The following is a 27,500-nucleotide window of genomic DNA, read 5'->3' as shown; positions in this document are numbered from 1 at the left end:
TTTAGGAACTGGTGGTACTTGTGGGCCCAGCCTTAGCTTTCTTACCAGGTATTTGTACCCCAACCAAGACCAGTGTAGATTCTATAGTGTATATGACTAGCCTGTGCCAGCGAACCTGTTAACAAGGGGCCACCTATGACATCAGCCACTGAGGACCCACCTCCACCCTCAGGAGGCTTTCCATCTAAGGCAGAAGATCAAGCAACACGTGAGCATCCCTAAGCACAGAGCAGAATCACAAGGCACTGTGGAAAGCGGGTATACCCTGAGATCTGCCCACCTGGACCAGGGGGTGGTTCTTACCTCCGGCTCCAGAGGGAGGACACATGACCTCTCTGAACCAGACTTTCCCCATCTATGAAGCAGAGGTGAATGCTATTGTTGTAGGGCTATCTGTGTGTGTTAACCCAGAGGACAGCACGTGACAATGCAGCCACACACAGTAGTCTTGCAAGAAGTGGCAGCAATAGAACTGTCACCGGTAGGAACACAAGGGAGGAAGTGGACCATTCTGCCTGGAGACGCCGAGCGGGTGATCCTTGAACTGAATCCCGAAGGGAGGAAGAGGAATTCTCACTGTTAGAACCATGGCAGAGGTGGGCACTGTCAGCCACACATAAAACAAGATGGGCAGAGCACCCCTCCAAATAAAAAAGAACCTTGAGGATTTGGAGAAATGTAGACAGTCCCTGTGGCCAGAATGCATGGCTGGGCATGCAAGGCCAAGAGCTGGGTCTTGAATGAAAGACCACAAGTGGCCTCAGGTGCCCTTGTAGCGAGTTAAATTTTGCCAAGTTTTGCAATATGCTAAAAAGCCCAGTGCTGAGTGCCCTATTAGGCAATTTATATATGGGTTGTTGTTCTGTCGTTAAGTCATGTCTGACTCTTTGTGACCCATGAACTGCAGCATGCCAGGTTTCCTTGTCCTTCACTATCTCCTAGAGCTTGCTCAAACTCATGTCCATTGAGTTGGTGATGCCATCCAACAATTTCATCTTCTGTCATCCTCTTCTCCTCCTGCCCTCAATCTTTCCCAGAATCAGGGTCTTTTCCAGTAAGTCAGCTATTTGCAATCAGGTGGCCAAAGTATTGGAACTTCAGCTTCAGCATCAGTCCTTCCCATGAATATTCAGGGTTGATTTCCTTTAGGATTGACTGGTTTGATCTCCTTGCTGTCCAAGGGACTCTCAAGAGTCTTCTCCAGCACCACAGTTTGAAAGCATCAATTCTTTGGTGTTCAGCTTTCTTTATGGTACTTGATGCCCAAATTCACCCTCCAAGGATAAGATAGCCCCATTTTACAGATGTGTGCACTTGAGCTCAAGGAGATTGTCACTTCATCATTCAACTCACCATATTAACTTTTGGGGAATTAGGCAGGCTGCCCACCTGACAGAGGAATCTCATATTTCATGTTCAATTGTGTTGCCTCATTTTTTGTTTCATGTTTACTCACTTCCCCTTGGATGCATTTAGAACAAAGCAATACCAACAATAAATACACCATCTCCACTGACTGTGAGACTTGAAGTAGAGTTGGGTCACCCTCACCAGCTGGACCACTGACCAGATGAGGTGGAGCCCCGCTTCTCTGTTAAAAGCAAAATACCAATGCAGAGACTCATGTTTACTTTGGGTCATATTCTCTCCAAATAAATAAGGCATCCTGTTAAAAAACAACACATTCTATTTTTTTCTGGTAGGTATTAGCTTGAGTGCAAAATAGGATAATATGAGACATTGGGTTGAGGTTGAAGCTATGAATTTCATGAAATTTTGTGTGTCACCCAGAAAGGAATAAGACCCAAACCAACCCAGATGGTTGGGCTTCCCAAATGGTTCAGCAGGTAAAGAATCCGCCTGCCAATGCAAGAGATGCAGGAGACTTGGGAAGATCCCCTGAAGGAAGAAATGGCAACCCACTCCAATATTCTTGCCTGGAGAATCCCATGGACAGAGAAGCCTGGTGGGCTACAGTCTATGAGGTTGCAAAGGGTAGGACATGGCTGAGAGACCGAGCATGCATGCAGGCAATCTCAGATGAAGCATCCTCAATTAAAAGGTGATAAAAGCACACGTTCACATCAAGCCAGGAGTTGGGATATCTGACACACCCCAGAACCCCGAGCTCTGTAATCTCCACTGCTGCTGTGCACCCAGAATGCTCACCACACATTTATTTTGGATGAGTTCTAAACAGGTGTTTCCTCTGGGCCGCAAGGGTTTAACTGAGAGCCTTGCCATGTCCGGCATGTTCAGCTGGAATTGCAGAGCAGAGGCCGTGCAGGCCTGGCGGCTCCTCTGTGCTATGCTGATGGCCAGGACTTGCCAGTTCCCACGCTGGTCAGCACTGGACACAGAACAGATGTTGGGGATTACAAGGGAGGACCTGGGGAGGCTGTGGGCCTGAGCATCTGCGGAAGTAATTCATTGTGGGGACTGGACAGACCCCATGGAACCTGCAGTGAGAAGTTCTAGGAAATAAGCCTCAATGGGCCTGCAGGTCAGGGTGCAAAACAAACATTCTCCCAGTGTCCTTGGATTGAAGGAAAAGTCGTTCATCATCATCTACAAGTCCAGCTGAACAGAGAAGTAAAGAAACCCTAATCCCACAGATACTTGTTCAAATTCTAAACTGTGGATTAATCAGTGGGGTCCTGACTCTGAAGCATCAGAGTGCTATCCTCTGATTGATTCCGCATGAATCACTGCGAGATGGTTGGCAGAGCCCTGGAAGCTTGGTGGCCCATCCTGGGCCCAGCTTCCAGGGGCCTCCTTTAAGGCTGGGCTCAATTTATCCCAGGATAACACAGAGCCGTTTGTTGCTGCCCATTTCTGGCCATCCTAAACTTCCTCTGCCCAGCTGCTCCACCAGCGGTACTTGTACTATTGCCTCATCCTCGGCCTGCTTTCCGAGACGCCGTGAGTTAGAAGCCCAGAGCATACAGCGCTCTAGGTGACAGTGTCAGTATCTGCGCAATGACCATCAGTGAGCCTCAGCTGTTCCTTAGCGCTGCTCTGTGGAAAGCTAACCGGAAGACAACTACATTAAGCGCTTCTGGGTCACCCTCTGTGCAGGTAATGGACTTCAGTCTGATTTCTCATACAATTCAATTGTGTTGGTCAGTGCATGTCAGTAACTGTTGTTGGTTTAAAAAATAAAGTCATTTAAAGAGCCACAAAGAAAGGAATGGCATGATTAGAATCACCTCAGCCAGTAACACTCATTGAAGAAAACTTTAGAAATAAAAGTATTTACATAGGGACTCTAAGTGGAATAGAACTCAGAATACCTTTTTTTTTTTTCTTTTCAGATTTTTCTCTTCCATTAGGTCTGTTGCCAATTTATTTATAGCCTGTTAAGGATTTCAGAGGGCTTCCCTGAGAGCTCAGTTGGTAAAGAATACTCCTGCAGTACAGGAGATTCCAGTTTGATTTCTGGGTCCAGAAGATCCATTGGAGAAGGGATAGGCTACCCACTCCAGTATTCTTGGGCTTCCCTTGTGGCTCAGCTGATAAAGAATCTGCCCGCGATGCAGGAGACGTGGGTTCAATCCCTGGGTTGGGAAGATTCCCTGGAGAAGTGAAAGGCTACCCGCTCCGGTATTCTGGCCGGGAGAATTCCATGGACTGTATAGTCCATAGGTTCACAAACAGTCGGACACAACTGAGTGGTTTTCACTTTCAAGGATTTCAGTAGAAAGATTTACAGGCAAAGATGTATGTTCAATTACTACTGCCTTAGAGTTGATAATGAATTTTTTGTTTTCTGTTTTTTTCTGAGACTGTAGTATATATGTTGTGTTTTCTAGGTAAACATATAAACATTTGTGCTAGGGAGAAAGCAGGTAGTTAATATGGAGAACAAAGGAATGGTGATAGGTTGCTAATAAATCTTTTTAAAGAAAAAAAAGATAAAGGAGACATAAAATTGTATATCATTGGCATGAATTTCCATAATGAATAAACAAGTAAAAGTTTGAGAAAAAGCAAAATGGATCCCTGGATAAACATTGGATTATTCAAAATGCATTAGTAGAATTCATTCATGCAATCAGCTAGGAATTTTTTTTTAACAGTGCCTCAATGTAACCTAACTGATTTTTGTTTTGTTTTGTTTTTTAAAAATGAGAAAGCGGGATAATTATTGAATTTTGTTTCTCCCCTGAAAGCATCTTCATTTCTCCAAAATTAATATAAGACATTTCTATAAAAGAAAAGAAATCCCTCAGTGCCTTCAACAATATTAAGGGAACTAAGACAAAAGAAAAGAAGGTCTAAAATACCATATGATGTCACTTGTATTCAGCATCTAAAATACAATACAAGTGAACGTATCTACAAAGCAGAAACAGACCCGCAGACGTAGAGAACAAACCTGTGGTTGCCAAGGAGGCAGGGGAGGAACGGACTGGGAGTGTCGGATTAGCAGATGCAAACCACCGTCTATAGGATGGTTAAACAGCAAGGTCCTACTGTGCAGCACAGGGAACTATATTCAATATCCTGTGATAAAGCATAATGGAAAAGAAGATCAAAAAGAATATATATATGTATAATATTGGTATTGAACTCTTAAAGAAGAAAAGAAAGTCTAGATGACTTTATGAAGAGCAAGTGCTATCATATGTTATGTACATGACAACCCAGTTCTAACATGAGAAGATGCTGAAATGTAGTAGGCTATCTATAGAAGAATCAGTCAGAAGCATTCATGTGCTATTGCGTCTATGAATTTTTAAACTCAGGAAGCTATATTGAGATAAAATGAAATATATGGGAAAGGGAAGCATGGCTGATATGTTTCTATTAGAGTGCGATGAAAAAATTGCATCTGTTTTATGTAAATTTTCAGCAGTGACCTGGTAAAGAAAGTCAAAACTACATTAATTAAATTTACAGAGCCAAAAAAAGGTGAAGACCCAGGAGGTGAAACATAAAAATACAGATGGACTGAGAGAGATGAGAGGAAATAGACAGACCTTTACAACATGATATTCAGCTTAGAAATATGCACGCAAGTACGATGGGGAATACTAGCCAAAACAGATAGCTGGGTTAAAAAAAAAAGCTAATAAAATGTTGAGTCTGAAAAACCATACAGACCAAAGCCAGGAAATTACACAGTTGTGGATCCCGCAGTAACTGTAAATTAGCCCCATGGCACATGTGTAGTATTTCATATTCCGGGATGTGATGCTAACTTTCGCGCATAGACGTGTGTGCGTGTTTCATCTGAATTATAGCTGTAACAGGACAGAGGTGAGACAGGATGTGTGATGGGTCTCCTGCTCCTTTTCCCAAGTCCGTCTGGAGCCTGGGAGCCCGAGGAAAGACTTGGGAGGAGATAGGCTTTCGTTCAGTGTCGTTATTCATCGGAGGAGCTAGAGGGTCGTTTCTTGACAACTGCGAAGTGCCATGTGTGTCTGGGGTCTTGGAAAGTTGCCCTTAGCACCTCTGAGCTGACACTGGCCCTTGAACTTTCCAAGTCACACCTTCCACCCCATCCCCTCTCTGCACTCTGCTGGGACCATTCTCCCACCCTGGCCTCCTGATTATTTTACCTCAGGGCTTCCCCCATAGCTCAGTTGGTAAAGAATCCGCCTACAATGCAGGAGACCCTGGTTCGATTCCTGGGTCAGGAAGATCCCCTGGAGAAGGGATACGCTACGCACTCCAGTATTCTTGGGCTTTTCTGGTGGCTCTGCTGGTAAAGAATCTGCCTGCAATGTGGGAGACCTGAGTTCGATCCCTGGGTTGAGAAGATCCTCTGGAGAAGGGCACCGGCTGGTGGTGGTTTGGTCACTAAGTCGTGTCTGACTCTTGCGACCCCATGGACTGTAGCCCGCCAGTCTCCTCTGTCCATGGGATTTTCCAGGCAAGAATACTGGAGTGGATTGCCATTTCCTTCTCCAGGGGATCTTCCTGACCCAGGAATTGAACCCAGGTCTCCTGCATTGCAGGCAGATTCTTTACCTACTGAGCTGTGAGGGAAGCCCTTATTCTGGCCTAGAGAATTCCATGGAATCGAAAAAATTCGGGCACGACTGAGCGACTCTCACTTTCACTTCACTTTCATTTTACCTCCCAAGTTCTTTCTCTCTCCTATCCCATCCCCCCGCTGCCCTCTCATCTTGCTGGACAAGCTCCATCTGGCTCTCCTTCCTTCCCCCCATTTCCTCATGCTATCGCTGTACCCCGACCCCCATCGTCCTCCCCCTCATCATCCCTAAAATCTCCTCACCTCAGAACCCAGCTCCATCCTGGACTCCCTCCCCCGAGGCTTCACTGAGTCTTGGTTCCTCCTCCAGCTCCCCACCTGCTAGTGTAGAAATCACTCACATGGTAATCTCAAGCCTTCCCCCACCCAGTATTCCCTTTCCTTGTGATCTCATATATTTCCACAGATTCACCCATCACTGGGTACATACGAGCCTCTGAATAAATAGAGCTAGCCCACCTCTCCTATGAGAAGGCATAGCCCTGGGGTCAGATGGCTGGGTTTATAACCAAGGCCAAGCGCACACTGCTTACCTCACAACAGGCCAGTAAATCCAGAGAGGAGTTGTTGGGACAAGGAACAAGGACTTTATTTCGAAAGCCAGCAGACCGAGAAGATGGTGGGCGGGAGAACTATCTTCCCAGAGTTAGAATTCAGGCTTCTTTTATACTAAAAGGGGAGGGAGTGATGTCAAACATTTCCTGGTTCCGGCTAGACTCCAAAGGGGATGTATTAATTTCTTCTTGCCCACAGTCGTTCACAGGTGGGTCTGGTCAGGATATTTCCTGTGACCTAAATAAAGGTATTTTAACTTAATGCCGTTACCCAAGAGGCAGAGTTCCCAGAGCTGAGCCATTACGTATGGCTTATAGGCAACGTCCCTTTAGTGATTAACTTGTAATAGAATGCAGAGGACCTCATCTGTAAGCTGGGAGTTGCCATAGTGCCTGTCTTACCTGGATGCAGGGATGATGGGGGAAGCTGACTTGGTAAGGACTGAGTACACAGCAGGCTCTTTCCTTGTCGTCACGGCCTTCCTCATCCATCTCCAAGTGGTCATTACTGGGAGCTCCAAGTTCTCTGCAAAACCAGAACTTTCTGAAAGTCCACCTCATTCAGCCTCAGGACCTGTGGTTCCACCTGCTCTTCCTTACGGGCGCTTTCTTCTTCCTGCCCACCCCCTCTGTTGCCCTCTGACCAGTCAAGGCTCACCTTTGTCCCCCTGGCTATTTCAGAGACCCTCTTTCTGTGGAATTTTTCAACCTGGTGAGAGATTTCACATGGAGAGACAAAGGATGTGGAGTCAAACCCCCAGCTTAGTTGAATAATGAATATTGACATGCCACTTGCTTCATATCTTTTCGAAAAGAAAATGTTAGCCTTGCTGTTGAGTCCCCTTCGGGGAACTCCCTGTCTCATTCCTCTTGAGTTAGAAGTATTCTCATTGCTTTCATGTTTACTATTCTCATGCATATAATATGTATGTAGAAAATATAAACAATGGGCAGTGTTAATTTTTGCAGGGTTTTGGAACTTTACATAGATTGTATGATATATACTCTTCCCCTCAACACTGGATAGCTTTGGTTTTTTCCAAGACTGGTTTTTGAGGATTACCGATAGTGATGCATATGTAGCTGACTCATTTTAGTCCTGTTTTCAGTTATATAAATATGTGTGTGTGCACTCAGTCATGTCCAACTCTTTGCAACCTCATGGACTGTAGCCCACCAGGCTCCTCTGTCCATGGGATTTCCCAGACAAGAATACTGGAGTGGGTTGCCATTTCCTTCTCCAGGGGATCTTCCTGACCTAGGGATCAAACCCTCTTCTCCTGTATTGGCAGGCAGATTCTTTACCGGCTGAGTCATCAGGGAATCCCCCCATACAAATATGCCAGAATGCATTTCTCCTCCTATTAACAGACATTTAAGGTTTTGATTTTTGGTGAAGTTCAATCACCAAAAATGCTGCAGTGAACATTCCTGCACAGATTTCTGTATCTGGTTTTGAACATGTACACGTATAACCAGAGCGTATGTATAACTGGGATTGGAATGCCCGTTGGAAATCTCTTAGCCTGTGGCTTTTCTTTAAACTCTGTTATGTTGTGCTTTAGTGCAAGTCTTCCATTTTAATGCATGCTCATCCATTTCCCTGCCTAGTTTTTGCTGTTTCATATCAAATTTTCCAAAAGCTAATCAGGGACTGTCCCACCTTTTCTTCCCTAAGTGTTAAGCTTTGCCTTTCCCCGGGAGGTCTCCGATCCCCCCAGAAATGATGTGTGTCTGAGGCTCGAAGCAGGTGGAACCGGATGTTTGCATCTGGATGAGCTCCTCCCCCATGGGTCTGTGGGACTCCTAACCTCTGGGTCTCTAGCTCTGTCACTGGGATTCTGCACATCCAGGCCCCCAGTCACTGGGGTTGCATCTGAGGGGCAGAGTCTGAGCAGTGGGTGGGGGTACTCTGTTAGCCAGGCTTAGAGGACCATGGTGAGTGGCTTGAATATAGAGCCTGTCTGAGATTGGTGCATGCTCCACTGCATGGGAGGTTTTGTCCCTCTGCAGAGTCTCAGAGTCCTGAGATCTTCGGTATAGCTAAGGCTAAGTGTCTAGAAGCTGGAATCTCTAGAGAACAATTGGGCCATCCACTGGTAGCCTCTTTTCCACTTTAAAATTGTTGTTGTTCCATTGCTAAGTCATGTCTGACTCTGTGACACCATGGACTGCAGCACGCCAGGCTTCCCTGTTCTTTACCATCTCCCAGAGCTTGCTCAAACTCATGTCTATTGAGTCGGTGATGCCATCCGACTATCTCATCCTCTGTCACCCCGTTCTTCTCCTGCCTTCAATCTTTCCCAGAATCAGGGTCTTTTCCAGTGAGTCAGCTCATCGCATCAGGTGGCCAAAGTATTGGAGCTTCAGCTTCAGCATTAGTCCTTCCCATGAATATTCAGGGTTGATTTCCTTTAGGATTGACTGGTTTGATCTCCTTGCTGTTGAAGGGACCCTCAAGAGTCTTCTCCAGAACCACAGTTTGAAAGCATCAATTCTTCGACACTTGGCCGTCTTTATGGTCCAACTCTGACATCCATACATGACTACTGGAAAAAAAACATAGCTTTGACTATATGAACCTTTGTCATCAAAGACCTTTTTATAAAAATGATTGTTTCCTAACCTGTTAATGCCAGCCAAGATGCTATGAAGACTAAGATGTTGGTTTTGCTTCACAGGTACCAACCTTAATAAGACTTGTCCTACTGAGAAATAGTAAGGACCATGAGACCCACTCAGACCCACAGCTGTTCCAATACTGGACTCTAGTTTTTATGGACATGGCACTTTGTTGTCTGTTAATTGAGACAGTGCACGTCTGCTCGCTGGGTCAATATTGCATCACCCTCTGGAACAATGACATTCCCACGAAATAGCCCAGTTATTAAATCCATCATTGAAAAGTGTTGCATTTTAAGCAGAATAGAAAAAGACAAGGTCAGAAAAGTTGCAATAGAGTAGGACTTCTGAGCTAAAACTTGCAGCTGGATTATACATATCTAAAGGCTTGCAATTTATTAAAATAAAAGTTATTGAAATGCTAGCAAAATGGTAAAGAAAATACTAGACAATTATGAGGAGCCATTAAAGCCACTGTCTGTTGAGAATATGGATCTCAGACCACAGGAGAAGCCCTGGCACCAGAGTCAGAGAGACCTGGCTTCAGATCCTGACTTAGCCCCTTACAGGTGACCTTGAATTAGCCTTGAGCCTTAGTTGCCTCATCTGTAAAATGGGAACAATTAGTGTATCTCTTGCAGGGGGGTTTTTGTAGGGCTTAAAAACAATATATGTGGGAGTGCCCAGGAAGAGAGGTTTAACAGAAGAGAAGCAGAAATCAAACCCATCTCTTATATAAGCCTGAGGCAGGTGGTGTCACCTAATGAAAGTAGGAAATGCTAGGGGAGGAGTGGGGAGTTGGGAGGGTTGATTTTCAGTTACTCAGTTCAGTTTCAGATGCTCAGTCGTGTCTGATTCTTTGCGACCCCATGGACTGCAGCACCCCAGGCTTCCCTGTCCATCACTAATTTCAGCTGCTAATACACATCTATTATTTGGGAAGCCCTTGTGGGGAATTTGGAGCTGGTGCAGGGTGTGTTGGCGGATTCTTGTGTACATCCAGCAGTGTGTCCATGGAGATGAGAAGGTGCCCACAACACAAGCTGTGAGTGGGTGGAGATGAGGCCCTGGAGGCATGGATGGCCCTCCTCCATCCCCGAGTCTCTACAAAGGGACCTTGAAGTTGGTGCGTACCAAGTGCTCCAAAACCTTGGAGAAGGGAAGGCAGAATAGTTGTTGCTGTGAAGTTTCTAGCTTCAAGAAATAAATTTACTTTAAAAGTAGAAAGCATAGTTTTCATTTCTCAATCTGGTCCTTGGGATGGATCATTTGCGATTCTCAGTTTATCATAAACTGTTAATGAAGTCAAATCTTTTCTTCCCAAGACTTTTTTTTTCTCTTAAAAAAAATAGCAATCTGAACTTTGGTTGGAGGAGCTGTAAAAAGTAACAGCAAGAGTGAGAGAGAGAGGAAAAAACTGCAGAAGGGCTCCCTGGGGGGCTGCGGGCTGCTGCTCAGTTTCAGTTGCAGTTGTCAGAGGTAAAGAAAACAGTGGAGAAAATGTCTCATCAAGGGTCCTGGGCTGCTCTGCTCCAGGAAGGCAGCAGAGGGCTGGAGCGCAGCCAGAGGGCGGGCGGGGGCTCAGACACGGTGCCCCACGCCAGCCCTGAGCTCACTGGCGGCTCTAAGTCATCTTACAGGCAGAGCTGTTTCCAGATCAGATGTTTGGGGGTTGGGAGAGCTAGGAAGACTTCAAGGAAGGGAGGAGCACAGCCTTATTTTTGAAGGTTTGCTCGAGGCTTTGGTGGCATGGATCGTCTGTGAGTACAGCTGACAGTGAGCTGGGTACCACAGCCCCTTGAAGGGAAGAGCTTCCACTGTCCTGGTCCTGGCCACTCAGGGGAAACTGAGTCAAGCAGAGGGTAGTGGCCCTGTGCAGGTGTCACTGTCTAAAGCTTAGAGGCACAGCTCCCTCCCAGCTCCGAGTGAACCTGAAGCCCTTGCTCCATCCACCTGCTCAAGTGCTGAGAAATCACCCAGGACAGCAAGAGTTGGTAGCCCGAGGCTGCTGTCCAGGGGTGAGGACTCTGCCCCTCCATCCCCAGCAAATGCTCACGGTGACTCATGAAGGAGAAGAAGATGTTGGTCCTGTTCCCAAGGGGAATCCTTCTTGTCCCTTCTGTGTCCATTCTGAGGTCTAGATTGAGAAGTACCCCCAAGAGATCCAGTGGGTTGGAAACATGGAAGCCTTGATCCAGGTAGGATCCACCTGCAACCTGAATCAGTGAAACTGTCGTGTGACTGAAGCCTGGTGACCCACAGCCCCTCTGTGTCCCCCCAACGCCTGCTCCTGCCCCTCCAAGCTCCCACCTCAGGGACTGGTTATCTAATATGTAAATAGTCTCCACACCAGATATGTGTTCTTGACTGTTAAGTCCACTCTCCTTAATTAATTTCTCTCTCTGACAGCGGATGGGGTAGACATACATACCCTGGAGGCTCGGGGACGTATCCGGTAGCACTCACTGCATCTCCAAGTTCATATGTATTTGAACACTCTGGTTTTACCAATATGAAATGATCCATTTTTCAAATCTTTGGGTGAGATTGAAGATCCAGGAAAATGTGACCTTTTTATCAGGTGGTTTTTATTCTAATTTAGAATATACATGTCTTCCAGGTCACACTTGGAGTTTTAAAGATACTCTAAATGCCCAAAGGAGTGATTGCAGAGGACTTCGCTGTAAGATGAAGGATGTCCCGTTTGGGATATGTGTGTCAGCGCACACATCATATGAATTACCTGGTTCCTATTGTCTGCCTCTTCATTCATGGGGAGATGGCCCCCACCAGGTCCCTCCCAAAGGAAGCCCCTCACCCCTCACACATAGGGGGGAGTTGGGTCCCTGCGGAGGTGGTAGTATTGATTTTTTTCTGTAGAAAAGGGACTGAGAAGGACGCTTTATGGGAAGTCCTGGCACTCGGTGACCCTCCAGGCAATCTTGGTCTCCTCCTCCAGGCAGCGGAGCAACTGCCATGGTTGCCTCCTCCATGGTTATCACAGCGTCCAGAATCCACCCCACAACAGGAAACACAGACCGACCTTGCCCAACTCAGGCTCCTCCAGCCTCATTTCTAGAACCTTCTTTTGTCTGTCACCATGTCCACGGGGGGCTGGACCTGAGCACCACGGACATTGTGTGTGTGTGATGAGGGGCCCACAGAAGTTTCTGCATGCCCTAATCCCTGGCCACTTGTTTCACGGCATCCCTGGTCTGTCCAGATGCAATGCTGTGCTGTATTACACTCAGACCAGCTCTGCCCTCTCTGGGCTCTCACCAGCTGTAGTTTTATTATCAAGTAGCTTCACGCCCAAGCCTCGCTTTCCTCTGATTTACTGCAAGAGGTCCCTCTGCATTTGGCCTGTGTGCTCAGCCGTGTCCAACTCTTTGTGACCCCATGGACTGTAGCCTGCCAAGCTCCTCTGTCCATAGGATTTTACAGGCAGGAATACTGGAGTGGGTTGCCGTTTCCTTCTCCAGGGGCTCTTCCTGGCCCAGAGATCAAACTGAAATCTCCTGCATTGGCGGGTGGATTCTTCACCACTGAGTGCCCAGGGAAGCCCATGCATTTGGCACCCAACCCAAGAGTCCTCACTGGCTAAAGATGTACCTGAGGGTGCCTTCTTCCCAGTGGGGCTGCTAGCACATCAAAAGGACGCCTCGCTCAGTAGTGTACGTGAGTGGGGAGAAGGGAGTAAGTCATGCCGCTTGTCACCTAGTCCAGCTTAATAAACCTTTTTTTTTAATGCTAAGAGAATAAGAACAATCTAACTAAATCTCAGTTTCAATACCAATAGCTGTGGCCTTGCCAAAGATTTCAGTACCTCGAACTTAGTCAGTATGTGAAAATCAAGACACTAGAAAATCTTTCTGGAGACACACCCTTAAAATCAGTTATTTCCACGACATGTTTTAACAGCTCCAAGTTTTAAAAACCAGCGACAAAACCATACTTCCAAATCCCCACATAACCTTTGCCAACTGGGTTCAAAGATCATTTTCTTCATTTCCCTCAGCCATAAGCGTTCTTACTGATGTTTCATAACTGACTTTAAACAGCACATACATGATTGTTATCAAATGTCATTTTTACTGTTCTCAAAAAGCAGTTCCCAGCTTTACTGAGACACAGCTGACATCTAATATCGTATGTTTAAGGGGTACATGCAGCTTGTCGATTTGATCTACTTACGTCTTGGAAAATGATTATCATCACAGCACTAGCTAACACCTCCAGCCCATCACACAACTGTCATTTCTATAAGATGTCATTTTTAAATGACTGCATTCTTTAATAAATATCCCAGCCAGTAATGATCCAGGATGTAGCAACCCCAGAAATGTAGCTTTAACAAGCCCGCCTTCTGCTGCTCCATCAACCTGGGATAGGTTTGGAGGAGGAAGGCAGGACCTGCAGAAGAACCTGGATAACTCAGCTCCTCCCTGTGGTTTGCTTGGGCTGCTGTGGCTGGGCAGGGGAGTTAAATTTTCCTTCTGTGTTTATGCTTTCTGTATGAGAAATGGGAACTCGAGATAGCCAAAGAGCTCTGAACACGGCAGTGCACTCCCTCTGAGAGACCCCCACGTGCGTTTTTCCTGACATGTGATCTCATGGTGGGTCCAATGGTTGGTGGTCTGCATAGTCTCAGTGGATCAAGGCCTGGAGTGATGCTCTGTGTTTGAGGCCCAGGAATTTTTTTTTTTAAGGTGAGGAGATTCCAAAACAGAACATACAAAAGCCATCATACGCATCAATGTATATGGACGTATACACAGCATGTAACACTTAAAGAGGCAGTGTAACTCTGGGTGGGCAGCTTCGGGAGATCACGTCTCAGGTTTGACTCTGAGACTTGGGCTAATCCTGCTTCCTTTCCCACGCCCACTCCTGTTGCCGTGAAGGGGCTTGAAGTGCTTTGTAAAAGAGGGAGACAAAACTCGTCAGCCTATCAGGATGGAGACAAGAGCTGATGGAGATCATGGTGAGGGGCTCTCGCCACCGGTTGGTCACCTTGACATTCTTCCTGAGTGTGTATTTCAGTTTTCATTGAATTTAATAACCTTCTTTTGCTTAAGGGGCGTTTTATACTGATTGAATTACGTTTCTCTCTCTCAGCAGTGTTAATGCACATGTCACTTCTGGTTTTTGCAGGCAACCATGGTTCTGAGCTCTGCGCACTTCTGGCTGGGATTATTTCTGGTTCCCACCGCATGTCTGATCGAAGACGTGGCATGGAGAGCGTAAGTGAGAGATAAAGTGATACCCCAGATCTTGTCCTGTGTCCTCCATTAGTCTTTAGCAAGCCCCACCATAGGGTGTTAGATGCTGTGAGATTTCTGAAGTCACAGGTCTCCTGCCACCGGCCACAGCAGGTATAAAAGATGTTGGCTTGGTTTGTTTTGTTTTGTTTTTTTCTTTTAACCTGCACTTCACCTTGATATGAGAATATAATAGAAAAGGAGTCAGGCTGTGTGAAGGTCAAGAGAGGTGTTCCTTGTACAGGATTATAAGGGAGAATTTCTGAGTACAGATCCATTCCACCAGGGTTAAGAAGCATAACTCAAAATTCATTGATTTTTTTTTAAAAAAATTAGCTGTGTCGGGTCTTAGTTGCGGCACACGAGATCTTCATCGCGTCATGCAGGATCTTTCTTTGTGTTGCATGAACTCTGCAGTTGTGATGTGGACTCAGTAGTTGCAGTGTGAGGACTCAGCTCCTCCAGGCATGTGGGATCTTGGTTCCCTGGCCAGGGATTGAACCAGCATCCCCTGTATGACAAGGCAGATCCTTAACTGCTGGATCACTAGACAAGCCCCTCAAAATTCATTGATTTTTATCAATGCTGAGTGATCACAAATATAGTCTGGCTTTAAACTCCATGCTTAAAGGGAAATTGTGTGTATATGTATGTCATTTCAAATCACCAAATGCTTAGAATCAAGTAGTCTTTGTTTTTCCAAATTATTCCCAGTAAGAATCCTTCAAATATAATTTTCCTGAAGTGTCAGTGTACAAGTCTATGAGATTAATCACAATGACAAAATTATCACATAGGTTCAATAGGAAATGACTTATGCTCAAGTTTTGTGTTTCAGAATATATTATTTTCTAACTATCTTATTTACAATGTGAAAAAAAGGTACAAGGTTCCAAGATAAAATAAACTTTATTTCATCTGCAAGGAAAAGAAGGAATACTGCAAAAGAGGTCAGGTTGATTTTTGAGGTCAGGGTTAGACCTGATGACTTCTACTGTTGCCAGCTTCCCTGAAAATCGAGACTCCTGGATTGGTATTACTTTGGGCAAAACATAATTATTTGGCGTCTCTAAGGTAGAGAATTGAGACTTGATTCCAAACCTTCCAGAAGACATCAGATTTCATTTTTCTCTCTCCCTTCCTCCCACACTCAATGAGAACTGCTCCTACCTGACAGGTAGAAATGTATTTTGAAAAAAATCTTCATCTTGGCATTATCTTGACAACCAATGATCCACAGAGAGAGAAGGTGGGAGAGAGGATTTTATAGCACATATTTTGGGTGTTTTCCTTTTTTCCTTCTCTTCACTAAGTTTTACAACTGTTAGTGAAAATTAAATAACTGTGATTTCTCAGAAACTTTATCACTACGTCCATTTTATCTGCTAAAACTGTGTTCTATAAATAGAATTGGAATCCTTGAAAATCAAACTATGACACCCAAGAAAGATGTTTTCTTAATCTAATAAATGAACTGAAAGAAAATCTGAGTTCTATGACTTGTGCTCATAACACAACCCAATTATGGCATGATATATTGCCTTGCCAAATTTCTTCAGTTTTGCAAGATCATCAAGTTAGTTTTGGGTAAATAGAATGTGGTCTTGATTACATCAGATCACTTTTTAGTGTATAGTTTGAGACTAGTAACTTGATTATAAATTAATCTTGGTCTCTTTTAATTCAACTATCAAATTAATGTCATGAAAAATTTTTCTTAGTATGTAATTTTTAATTTGTTTTTAATTGAAGGATAATTGCTTAACAATATTGTGTTGGTTTCGGCCATACATTTTTGCTGAGACTGATATATTTGCTAAGTGAGATGCTGGCAGGAATATCTCATTTCAAAAAAGAGTATTTGCAGATTGTAATATCTCTGCCGCCTCCTCTGTTTTCTGGATCTTTTCTAATACATTCAAAGGAAGAGTTCCCAGTCTTCGTGAAGCAAATTATCTATCCTCTCCAACGGGACTTTTTTTTGGGGGGGGGAGGGGTGGTTTCCTGGCACTGTCAGATTAGCACTATTTACATTTTAACAAGGACACTGCTTCCAGCTCCACCATATGGAAAGGGAAGTCACTTCTTTCCAAGGGGGTTGCCAGCCAGGTAGGAGCAGGAAAGGCCCCTCTGAATTCCAGACCCATCTCCTGAAATGCGTTTTTGTCTCATTTAATTTGGATTGTATGGCGTGTATAGCCTCTGGCCCAGAGTGTTTGCCCAAAATATATGACCAATAATACGTAGTTAATGTCTAAACTACTTATCCCTCTCCTCAAAAGCAAGAATTTGGCAAGTTTGTTTGGTCATTTTGCTTCTGATCAAGGAGTCCATCTTTTATCTCCTATTCTACTCCCAGCCTGAAATATTTATTGTTGAGTCAAGTAGATTCGGGGGCTTCCCTGATATCTCAGCTGGTAAAGAATCCGCCTACAATGCAGGAGGTCTGGGTTCAATCCCTGGGTTGAGAAGATCCCCTGGAGAAGGGAAAGGCTACCCACTCCAGTATTCTGGCCTGGAGAATTCCATGGACTGTACAGTCCATGGGGTCACAAAGAGTCAGACACGACTGAGTGACTTTCACTTCACTTCACTTCAAGTAAATTCAGAGGCTTCTCCCAGGGAAACAGTATTATGACTTGCAAAATTAAAAGACGCTTACTCCTTGGAAGAAAAGTTATGACCAACCTAGATAGCATATTGAAAAGCAGAGACATTACTTTGCCGACTAAGGTCCGTCTAGTCAAGGCTATGTATGGTTTTTCCTGTGGTCATGTATGGATGTGAGAGTTGGACTGTGAAGAAGGCTGAGCGCCGAAGAATTGATGCTTTTGAAGTGTGGTGTTGGAGAAGACTCTTGAGAGTCCCTTGGACTGCAAGGAGATCCAACCAGTCCATTCTGAAGGAGATCAACCCTGGAATTTCTTTGGAAGGAATGATGCTAAAGCTGAAGCTCCAGTACTTTGGCCACCTCATGCGAAGAGTTGACTCATTGGAAAAGACTCTGATGCTGGGAGGGATTGGGGGCAGGAGAAGAAGGGGACGACAGAGGATGAGATGGCTGGATGGCATCACTGACTCGATGAACGTGAATCTGAGTGAACTCCGGGAGATGGTGATGGACAGGGAGGCCTGGTGTGCTGAGATTCATGGGGTTGCAAAGAGTCGGACACGACTGAGCGACTGAACTGAACTGAACTGAACTACCTCTAATGAGGCCATGATACTTACCTGTCATTGCTCTTTCTTCAGCTTTACAAAGCTGTCCTGTTTTTCCTTCCTACACACTGAACAAAAATATTAATCCCAATTGTCCAGAAAATTGCCCGTTATTGGGTTCAGATTGTAGAATGTTTCTTGTCACGTGATGTGCCAGGCTGCACCCTGGACTCTGGGAAAGAGAGCTTGAGTGACATGATAGGGAGTCAGGGAGCCGCTGGAGGGCTGGCTCTGATGAATCAGCTTGAGGCAGTGTCTGGAACTTCTGTAAATTTGCTGTGATTCTTTCATCTTGCCTTGGGCCAGTCTTAAGACCTTTTAGTTTGATTTTGAGATTTGGTGGTTAACTCTATTTTGAAAACGCTTTTAAATTCCAGCTCAAAGCAGTCCTGCCTTTTTACATAGAGTGAGTCCCTTACATACAAACGAGTTCCATTCCAAGAGTGTGTTTGCTAAATCCAATTTGTTCACACGTCCAACAAAGTTAGCCTAGGTACCCAACTATAAATAACAATCAGCTATATGGTACTGTAGCGATCTATAGTACTTTTAACACAAGTAATACATTAAAAAACAAAACAAAAAATAAGACATTTTTAATCTTACAGCACAGTACCTAGTAGTACAATAGCAGGCACACAGGGGCTGGCATCGAGTGAACAGACAAGAAGAGTTACTGACCGGGAGAGGGAGAGGAGGTGGGAGATGGTAGAGCTGAAGGGTCGTCAGCAGTAGGAGATGGAGGGCCAGCTGCAGAGTGCCTCACACCTGACGTGGATGGAGCAGGTGCTGGCTCCGTGCTGGAACCAGATACACGTTCTCATCTTTGAAAGTTCGCAACTTGAAGGTTCGAGTGTAGGGGACTTAACTGTGCATTTCTGTGCACGCAGGTTGCTCTGTCTTCCTGCACTTTCCCTCTTTCTTCGCCCAGTCTCTCTCCCATTTCAGGACCTGCACTGTTAAGCGTAAGGAAGAAAAAAACAGCATGAGGCAATCTGGTGATTTTTTTCAGTGAAGTCTATCAAATTTCTGAATGAAAATCCATTATTGAACTATGTTAAGGCAGATTTGGACATTGTAAAAAACTTCTTCTGTTTACCCTGTTAACCAGAATTTTCATGAGGGACTAAACTAACACATCTTTTATTAAAATAATGGATGATAGATGCTGCCTGGCTAATGAATAGTTTTATTAGATGCATGAAGTTTAAATTGTCCGGAACTACTTTAATATCCTTTATCTCACGTGCTTCCAAAATGTTTACCCATGACTGCATTCTTAGGTAAGCTGCCATGTACTTATGCTCATAAAGCAACAATTCACTTATGTTGCTTTATAGAAATAATATAAAGCTCAAGGCCACAGAGCTCAGGGACCCATCTCTTTTTATCTAACTATATCTCCTGTACCTTACCAGTCAGCACACAGTACATTCAGCAAGTCCAGAATGACTTCATTTCCTTATTATAATCCCAGATAGGCAGTTAAGTGGAAATAAAAGGTAATAAGAAATTTCTGTGTACAACGGGTCCTTGATTTAAAAAAAAAAAAAAAAAAACCTTCCAACCAGACTAATTTCTTTTGAGACACATTATATTTACATTTTCATCCACATTTAGAATCTAATGTTTCCTTCTGACTTGTTCTCCTTCCATAAGGAAAAAAAAGAAAAGGAGTCCAGGAAAAAAAATTTCAGAAATAAGAAGATGAAAAGTTCAGGGTTTTAGGCCAACTTACTTACTTCAAAAATCTCTGATAACCCCAGTAATACCTTTCACTCTATCTGAAGGATCACTGTGGACTGCCACAGACTCTTGCAGGGTCTAAGCACCCCACCTGCCTTTCTGTGCTCACCTGGCCTCTGGACATGGGGTTGGGGGAGGAGCCCTGGGAAACAGCCATCCACAGGTAATTAGGTTCACTCTGCCCAAGCTGTGATTCAGAACAAACCCAACCCCAGCTCATGGTGAGATCTGATTTCCTTGCCAGTGGTCAATACTTAGTGGCTGGCTTTTTGAAACTTGGAAGTATTAGATTTTAGTCGATGACAAATGTAGACTTTGGCAGGGGAGGTCTTAGAATCATTTCTCTAAGTAAGGCCTTACTGGGCAAAGATTCTTGAAGAAAAATATTTTTAGCTATTTTTATGTATTTGTCTGACTGCACTGGGCCTTAGTTGTGGCACGTGGCATCTTCAATCTTTGTTGTGGCACGGGGGATTTTTAGTTGCAGCAGGCAGGACCTGGGCCTCCCTGGTGGCTCTTCTCTGGTGGTAAAGAATCCGCCTGCCAATGCAGGAGACTCAGGTTTGACCCCTGGTTCGGGAGATGCCCTGGAGAAGGGCATGGCAACCCACTCCAGTATTCTTGCCTGGAGAATTCCATGGACAGAGGAGCCTGGTGGGCTACAGTCCATGGGGTTGCAAAAGAGTCGGACACAATTTAGGGACTAAAGAGCAACCCCAAATTCGGGATCTTGTTCCCCGACCAGGAATTGAACCCAGGCTCCCTGCATTGGGAGCTCAGAGTCTTTGCCACTGGACCATGAGGACAGTCGCCAAAAACATGGTTTTAAATTGCTAGCATCAACTCTACTGCAGTGCTCCAGGCAGAAAGACTAGCCATGTTCTCATACTGGTTAAGTTCCCAGGCTGACTCCCGGGAACTAACCTTGTGGAAATACTACAAAATTGCTGAAGAACTCTTAGGTATGAACACATTTTCATCTACTCGGGATGTGAACAAGGCCAAGTAGAATCAACATGCTTATTTCCTTCTCGAGCAGTTTTATGAATGAGTGAAAACTGGTGGCTTCAGTCCCGTGGGTCAAAGTCTCTTTTCTCTTGGCCCAAGCGGTAGGTTTCTGGTGCTCTGCGCCCAGTGGTCCAGCCTTCCTGTTTCAAGCCTACTTCGTGTCTCCCTTCCCCCCCCCCCAGCCCAGAGGATAACACTGGGGGCTGGTCTAGAGGTTGATGAGTGCTGCTTGCTCTGTGGGCGAGAGAGGAAGAAAGAAGGGAGGATGCTGGAGTGAAGACATTCCTGAAACAGTAAGGACAAGCCAGACACACTCCACAGGACCTGTGTATCTGGGGTGAATCCAAGTGGAGTGGGGCTGGCTGTTTACCCAGATGGCTCTTAGCAATACAGCCCAGAAGCCCAGTTGAGATCAAAGGTAGACTTTGGGCCTGGCATATTCATTCATAGTGAACAGTGTCACGTTCTCTGTCTTCTTTCCAGCAGAAAGTTAAACATTTTCTCATTTCTTGTTTAAATGAAAATTCCCCTGTCTCCGCTTTGAATTGCAGTGTTTTAATCGCCCCTGAGTCTCAGGACACTGCTTGGTGTGGTTAAGGAATTATGTGTGAAAACTGTGTGGTTCAGCTCTTGTTTCCTGTGGGGAGATGAATGACCTACACTTACACAGAGCCTCCGCTCTGACTCTCCACCGGAAATGAACTTGGGGTGTCAGCAGACAACTGGGCGCTGTCTTCCCAGACTCCTTGAAGGCGGAAGGTGGACGGGAGCATGTGGCTCCGTGGAGCAGCTCAGGTCTCCAGAAGGTTCCATTGCATTGTGCCGTGTCCTTGCAGACACATTCAGTTTGGTTCTGATTCTGTCTCTGAGTCTGGGTGCTTGATGGGCACCCCACATGCGCTTCTGCAAAAAAAACTAGAAAAAGATTTTCAGAAGAACACTGCCCTGTGCTGCTCTGCTAGAGTCTTTTGCTTTTATACAGGTTCTCTTCTCTCATTTCTAACCTGTATCTCAGTCAATGCCCTTTCTTTGCCTGTATGGGTTCCAACCCACCATTCTCTGTTTAATCTCAATTTTAGGAAGACCTTTGTGATCAGCCACTTATTGAAACATTGCAAAGTATTTCTTAGTTTAATCAGGTAACTCTTTCTGCAGGTCAGGGAGAGCATTTGAGGTTTACAGGCTGGAAAGGCCAGCCTGTTTTGGTACTGTGTTTGTTGTTTTACGCTGCTGAGGTCTGCAAGAGAAGAAAGGAAATCTGTGCCCGGATATATGCGTTGGCCCAAATTTCAGATCAAGGGTTTGGTGTGATGACAGTGACCTCTGGCATCATACCTCCATCTTGCTGTGACTTTTTTCACCCTAAAAGGGTGAACGACTGTTTCCCCTGGGCTCTTGACCTTACAGTTGGGGCACAGTCCAAAGAACCCACATATGTCCACTTGGGTGAGGATTAGAGCATCTTTTGGGTCTTTAGGTCCTGAAGTAGACAGCTTTCAAGGTAGACCTGTGACCCTGCAGGAACCGTGGGCTTCTGTCTGGACTTGGAGGGCATCAGCCAGCTCTGCAGCCACAAGCAATGCTCTTAGGGGATCATTTGCTGATACCCATGGCCTGGGCCCATTCTGCAGGACTTGGGGTGCTTCCTGGGTTGCAGAGGTGGAGCCTTCACCATGCACAGGGCTGGCATATGTTCCACAGAGACTCTAAGCCCAAGCCTGGGTCAGAGGACATCAGAGAGGGCCCATGGGGGAGCAGCCTGTTGTCACAGCTGAGTTCACACGTCATGTCCTTCTTGTCTTTTCCTCGGACACAGGGCCAAGCACACCTGCAAGAAAACGCTGCTGGAGGAAGTGCAGGAGCTGGAGACGAAGTCCAGAGTGATGGGCAGAGCAATGCTCCGGGACAGTAATGGAAAGAGGTGGGCAGGACCAGGCCAGGGTCCCCAGGACCCCCTCTCCTTTTCCCTACCTCCCTTCTGGGGTTTCCTCTCCTCTTCTCAGTTTTCAATGTGAGCACACGATGGGTGAGACAGAAACTATGCCCTCTCAGGAGCAACATAAAATCTGACTTTCAGGTCCCTGGGCCTGCCCCCAGGTGAAACTGAGGCTTATATGGCATCTAGACATGCAGAAAATAGAAATAGCATTGTGATCTTCAGGTGGAGAAGTGCTGTGTCAGCAGTATTAGCAAAGCATGTTTAAAAGCCAGGCCTCTTGCCTCTTGCTCTCAGCCCCAGTGATGTGCTAAAGGGTATCTGCCCTGAAGTTCTGCTCATCAGAGAATGCATTTTGTTTGTGTAGATTCTGTTCATTCCAGGTATACCCGTGGTTTGTTTTGTTTTTGACGAATTACTTTTTGCTCCTGGTGTTCAGACAGCATCACATGACCTACTGGTTGGTCCAGCAAAGCAGGGGCTGCCCCCTCCTCCACCTCCCTTATTTCTTACAGACCCTCAGTGGCCCCCTCTCCTCCCCTAACTTCTGGGCAAGTGAGTAGGTTTGATTTAATCGTGTATGTTAAAATGTTATCAGATTGCATCTGGTTAAAGTTTACTGAAGCAAACTTAACTGAGCTCAAGGACAATGTGCTGGTAATAGGAGGCCTTGGCCACCTTAGGGACACAGAGGTCCAGGAGATTATGAGCAAGGCTCCCCTCTAAGCACTTGGAAGGGACCCTAGAACTAGCTACTCAAGAAACAAAAATCTGGAGGTGGAGTACTTCCAGAGACCCTCTGATATTTATTCTGTTTTATTTAGGTTCTGTCTTCTTGTACCGTCTTTCAAAGCAATGAAATCAAAGCATTTTTGTTTTGTGTTGCTTTTAGGAAAGAGAATGCAAATATTTTGAGAAGTATAAGTAATATTATCTCAAATGGCTAGATATTTTAGGAAAGGGGCTGAAGAGTATAGGATTGGAGACTCTCTGGTTGAAGTTGTGATTTTTTGTGTGTATTTATGACATTTTTCCTGAGTCCATTAGCATTCATTTTATGCCAGCTGTGCTAGTCATTGTAAGACTTTATCAGTCAGCTGAACAAAAATCTTTGTCTGAAGCTTGAAGTCATGACTGGTGGGGGCAGGACTAGGCTTTGTGGTGGTCTGTGTATAACTGATACACAGGCCACACAGCTAAGGGTGAGCAGGCCTCTTCTGCCCGTTGGACAGCAGAAACAGGGCTTCTGTCTAGGTGGTCAAGGACCCACAAAATTCTTTAATCTCCAAAAACAATGTGTTCATAGCTTCTAAAAGTAGGGAGATGCCTCTGCAAATTGAAATTAATATATGGATGTCAGTCTTAAAGCAAAATAAGCACACTGTTTTATCCTATTTGCAAAAAATTTTGCAAACTCTTCTGTATCTCAAGAACTCTCCCATATATACACAGTGGTTTCTAAGAGATCATGAGTCATTTCTGAGGACAAGGAGAATTTCCAAGCAAAATTCTAAAACTCTTCTCAAACATTGGACAGGAAAACATTGCAAGGAAGGCAGCGTGAGACAGCCCTTCACCAAGTCTGAGCTGACCTGGGCGGGATCTCCGGCCCGTGGGGTCCTCAAAACAGGCCTGGATGGGGGGTTAGCGGCACAGGGGATGTCCGGAAGAGGTGGCAATCCCAGGCGGCCTCTGGCTTGAGAAGTCGAGAGAGGCTGCCCACTGGAGACAGGATGGAAGGCAGAGCTGTGAGGATGGGGAGATGGTGATGCACAGAAAGGATGAGAGGCTGTGTGGCAGAGGCTCAAGTCCGGCGTGTGCAGGGAATATCACAGAGCTCTGAGCCTGTGTCCGAATCCTGGCTCAGCCAGGGCGAGCCCTGCAGTCTTGGGCGAGAGAGATTTTCTGTAAGGAGACTGTCTTCATCTGTTACAGATGCAGACTCATGGGGGGGGTGGGAGGTGTTAGAATTTATGAAACTGAATTTATGATGAGTGACAGCTCACTGACCAGTGCTGTGCTCAGTTGCTGAGTCATGTCCAACTCTTTGTGACCCCGTGGACTCTAGCCCGCCGGGTTCCTCTGTCCATGGGATTCTCCAGGCAAGGATACTGGAGTGGGTTGCCGTTTCCTTTTCCAGGGGATCTTCCTGACCCAGGGAGCAAACCTGAGATTCTGGCCAGGAAAAGGTCGGCGGCTGGGCTTTGGTTTGGCAGGAAGTTCATGATACTGAAGGGTGTTGTGGGCTCTCAGCTTGTGGTTGATTAAAAAAAAAAAAAAGTAAATTAAAAAAATACTTATTTTTATGGAAGTATAGTTGGTTTACAATGTATATTAGTTTCAGGTGTATAGCAAAGTGATTCAGTTATATACACATAGACATATTTATTCAGATTCAAAAAGAATGTAATTTCTAAAAGCATTTATCCTGTTGAACGTTCACTTTCATATGTTCAGGTGGATCAGGAGATAACTGGAGTTTAAACGTGGTCTCTGCCTCCTGCAGTTTGGAGTCTCTTCTCTGAGCCCTCTGTAAACTCTCGCCGGGACAGTCGATTCAGGGGGGTGGAGGGAGGGTTTGAATGTGGGTGTGCAGGAGGAAACGTGGGGTCGCAGCTTCCTTTCTTGCTGTCACAGATCTGGCCTCACGTTGGGGCTCCTGGAGAGGTTACTTCAGGGACTCCGGGCCTCCCAGCACCCCTCGCTCCATCTGACTCCTCCCCCCAGTGGCTCCCAGATTTCCTGGGTGGTCCATGGGCAGCCTGGACAGGCAGCTGCTCCGGAGCGAGAACTCTGCTCTCCCAGTTGTTCGTCCACCACCTGCCCAGCTCCTTTCACTCCTGCTTGGATTTCCTGCTGCTGGGGAGCTGCTGGGGGAGGGGCGGCCCGGGCGGGCTGGGGGCCGCCCTGTCCCTCCCTCTGAAGAGTCACAAACCGACTCCCTCTTTGAGAGACCCTGAGTATTTTGCGTCTCCTCCCATCTCCCCGTGCCTGCTTCCCTGCCCCGTGTGATGTTTGAGTTCCTCCACGCCTCTCTCTCCAGCTGTCAGTCTGGCACGTAGGAAGCTCTGCAAATATTTGTTTTCTTTTAATTGAATTAATTTATTTATTTTTGGCCGCGCTGGGACTTTGTTGCTACTCGGGTTTCTCTAGTTGTGGCCAACAGGGGCTACTCTTCTTTGCGGTGTCCAGGTTTCTCACCGCAGCATCTTTTCTTGCAGAACACGGCTCTAGAGTGCAGGCTCAGTAGCATCAGCCCAGGCTTATCTGCTCCCGGCATGTGGGATCTTTCTGGACCACAGATCAAACCGGCATTAGCAAGTGGATTTTTAACCACTGAGCCACCAGGGAAGACCCCATAAGTATTTGTTGACTGAGTGGAAATGCAGAAACCCAGTGGGCAGAGGAGGGTGAACCTGCAGCACCCAGGCAGTGGGTGCCAGGGTGATTGCTCCTGTTGAAAGTGGCCACGGAGGGTACAGGCTGACCGCTAGTGACAGGGCCCTTCCGTCTGGTGGCTTCAGAGGAGAGAGCTCACATAGAAGCACAGATGGGGGCTCTGGTCCTCCCTGCCTCCCCAGCACCCAGGTGTCCTGGCTCCGTGGCCGCCCTGCCCCTCACTGTCCCTCAGCTTAGTTCTGATGCCCGAAAGAGGGTCCCTTGAGCACAGCCTGCCAAGCCTTAAAAGCAGGTCCAAGTCACCGGCAAAGTCTAACAAACAACCAAGTCTAGCCGTTTTTCTCGGGAACGTGCTCATAAGAAACAGAACCAAAATCTTTATGCATCAATTCCAAAACCCCTCTTCTGCCAAATGAGCATTTTGAAATGGTACCTGGAGATTCCAAGTACCCCTCTGTGCCCCTAATTCATCCAGTGAAAATACCTAAACATTTTATTGATCTTATCTAAGCCCCCAGACTTTTACATGATTTTGGTAAACCTTAAAGTTTCATGAACCTGTTTCTGCCTTCTCTCATGAGTGGAATCAGCTTCCAAAATTAACCTGTGTGATTTGGACATAAATCAGCCTGTTCTTATGACTTAGAAAGAAACCGAGAAAGAGAACTAGGTGTCTGGAAAGTATAGTGAAGTAAGAAATGCCAAGGGGATGAGCAAAATGATTTTTCTTGATTTTCAGTTTGTTTTTTCTGGGTGAAGTGGTTTTCTCACCAGGTAGTTTGTGTACCATAGAGATGCTAAGAACTTAACGGATATTTGGTTGTTCGGAACGCCTGTTGCTAACCCATCTTCCCAGTGTTCTTCACCAGAGGATAACCGTACCGTTCTGCCTGTGGAACAGTCTGGCATGGTCTTAAAAATGAGCTAAGTTGGAAGAATTCCTTGTTTCAATGTTTTGATAATATCTTTCCCTCTTTATTCCTTTTTTAAAAAATTGAACTAGAGTTGACTTGCAATGTTGTGTTAATTTCTGCTTATAGCAAAGTGACTCAGTTATGCATTTATACATTCTTTTTCATACTGGTTTCCATTAGGGTTTCTCTCAGCATGTTGAATGTAGTCCCCTATGCTGTACAGTAGGACCTTGCTGTTTATCCCTTCCTCTTTATTCCTAATGTGTAACTCATGCATTTTTTTTTTTTCCTGCTGGGAGAAAATCTACCCGTGGCCACTTCCTTTACAAATACAGTTCAGACAAATGCCTAAAATATCATATAAGGGGACAAGCTATTGTTTTTTCCCCTTTACATTGTTTTTCTTCCTTGGTGTGTGGTAGGGCGTGTCCTGGTGTTTTAGGTGTTTCGTCAAAGCAAGAGGAAAGGCTGGGTGTGTTTGATGCAAACACCTAGTTTCCCAGCTGTGGCTTAAGTCTGAAGGAACCACAAGGAGGCCCCAGTCTTGTCCCAGACCTTCTTTCTGCTCATCAGAGTTGGCGGGAGGTCGGTGGGGTGGACCCTGTGCTGGTCTTCTCCAGGTTCAAGGTCAAGAGTTCTGGTTGCTGCCCCTGCCTTGGGCCAGCCAGGTGGTGGAATTCTCTTTCATTTATGTGCGTTCCGCAGGCTCGCTGAGGCCTGGGTAGAGGAAGCCATGCGCTGGTCTCCTCGGGCCCTGAGCATCACCGCATCCTCCGCGTGGTTTTCTGTCCTTTGCGAGCACTGATGCACAGGCTTCAATGTCCCACCCCCCTGCCCCAC

General features: G+C 45.8%; 1 protein-coding gene across 1 annotated transcript in view; it reads left to right on the top strand.

Annotated features, from left to right (window-relative positions):
* LOC128057765 (phospholipid-transporting ATPase IB) overlaps nt 1-27,500 on the top strand; it is a 402,538-nt gene that overhangs the window by 336,429 nt on the left and 38,609 nt on the right. Inside the window, exons 33-34 of the mRNA XM_052650261.1 lie at nt 14,332-14,420; nt 22,228-22,332. Of these exons, the coding sequence (XP_052506221.1) occupies nt 14,332-14,420; nt 22,228-22,332 (194 nt within the window). The remainder of the gene's footprint in view (nt 1-14,331; nt 14,421-22,227; nt 22,333-27,500) is intronic.

This window comes from Budorcas taxicolor, chromosome 12 (genome assembly GCF_023091745.1).
Source record: "Budorcas taxicolor isolate Tak-1 chromosome 12, Takin1.1, whole genome shotgun sequence".
In the NCBI taxonomy this organism is placed as follows: Eukaryota; Metazoa; Chordata; class Mammalia; order Artiodactyla; family Bovidae; genus Budorcas; species Budorcas taxicolor.
Note: the sequence above shows the minus strand (reverse complement) of the source record. Positions and strands in the feature narration are given on the sequence as shown.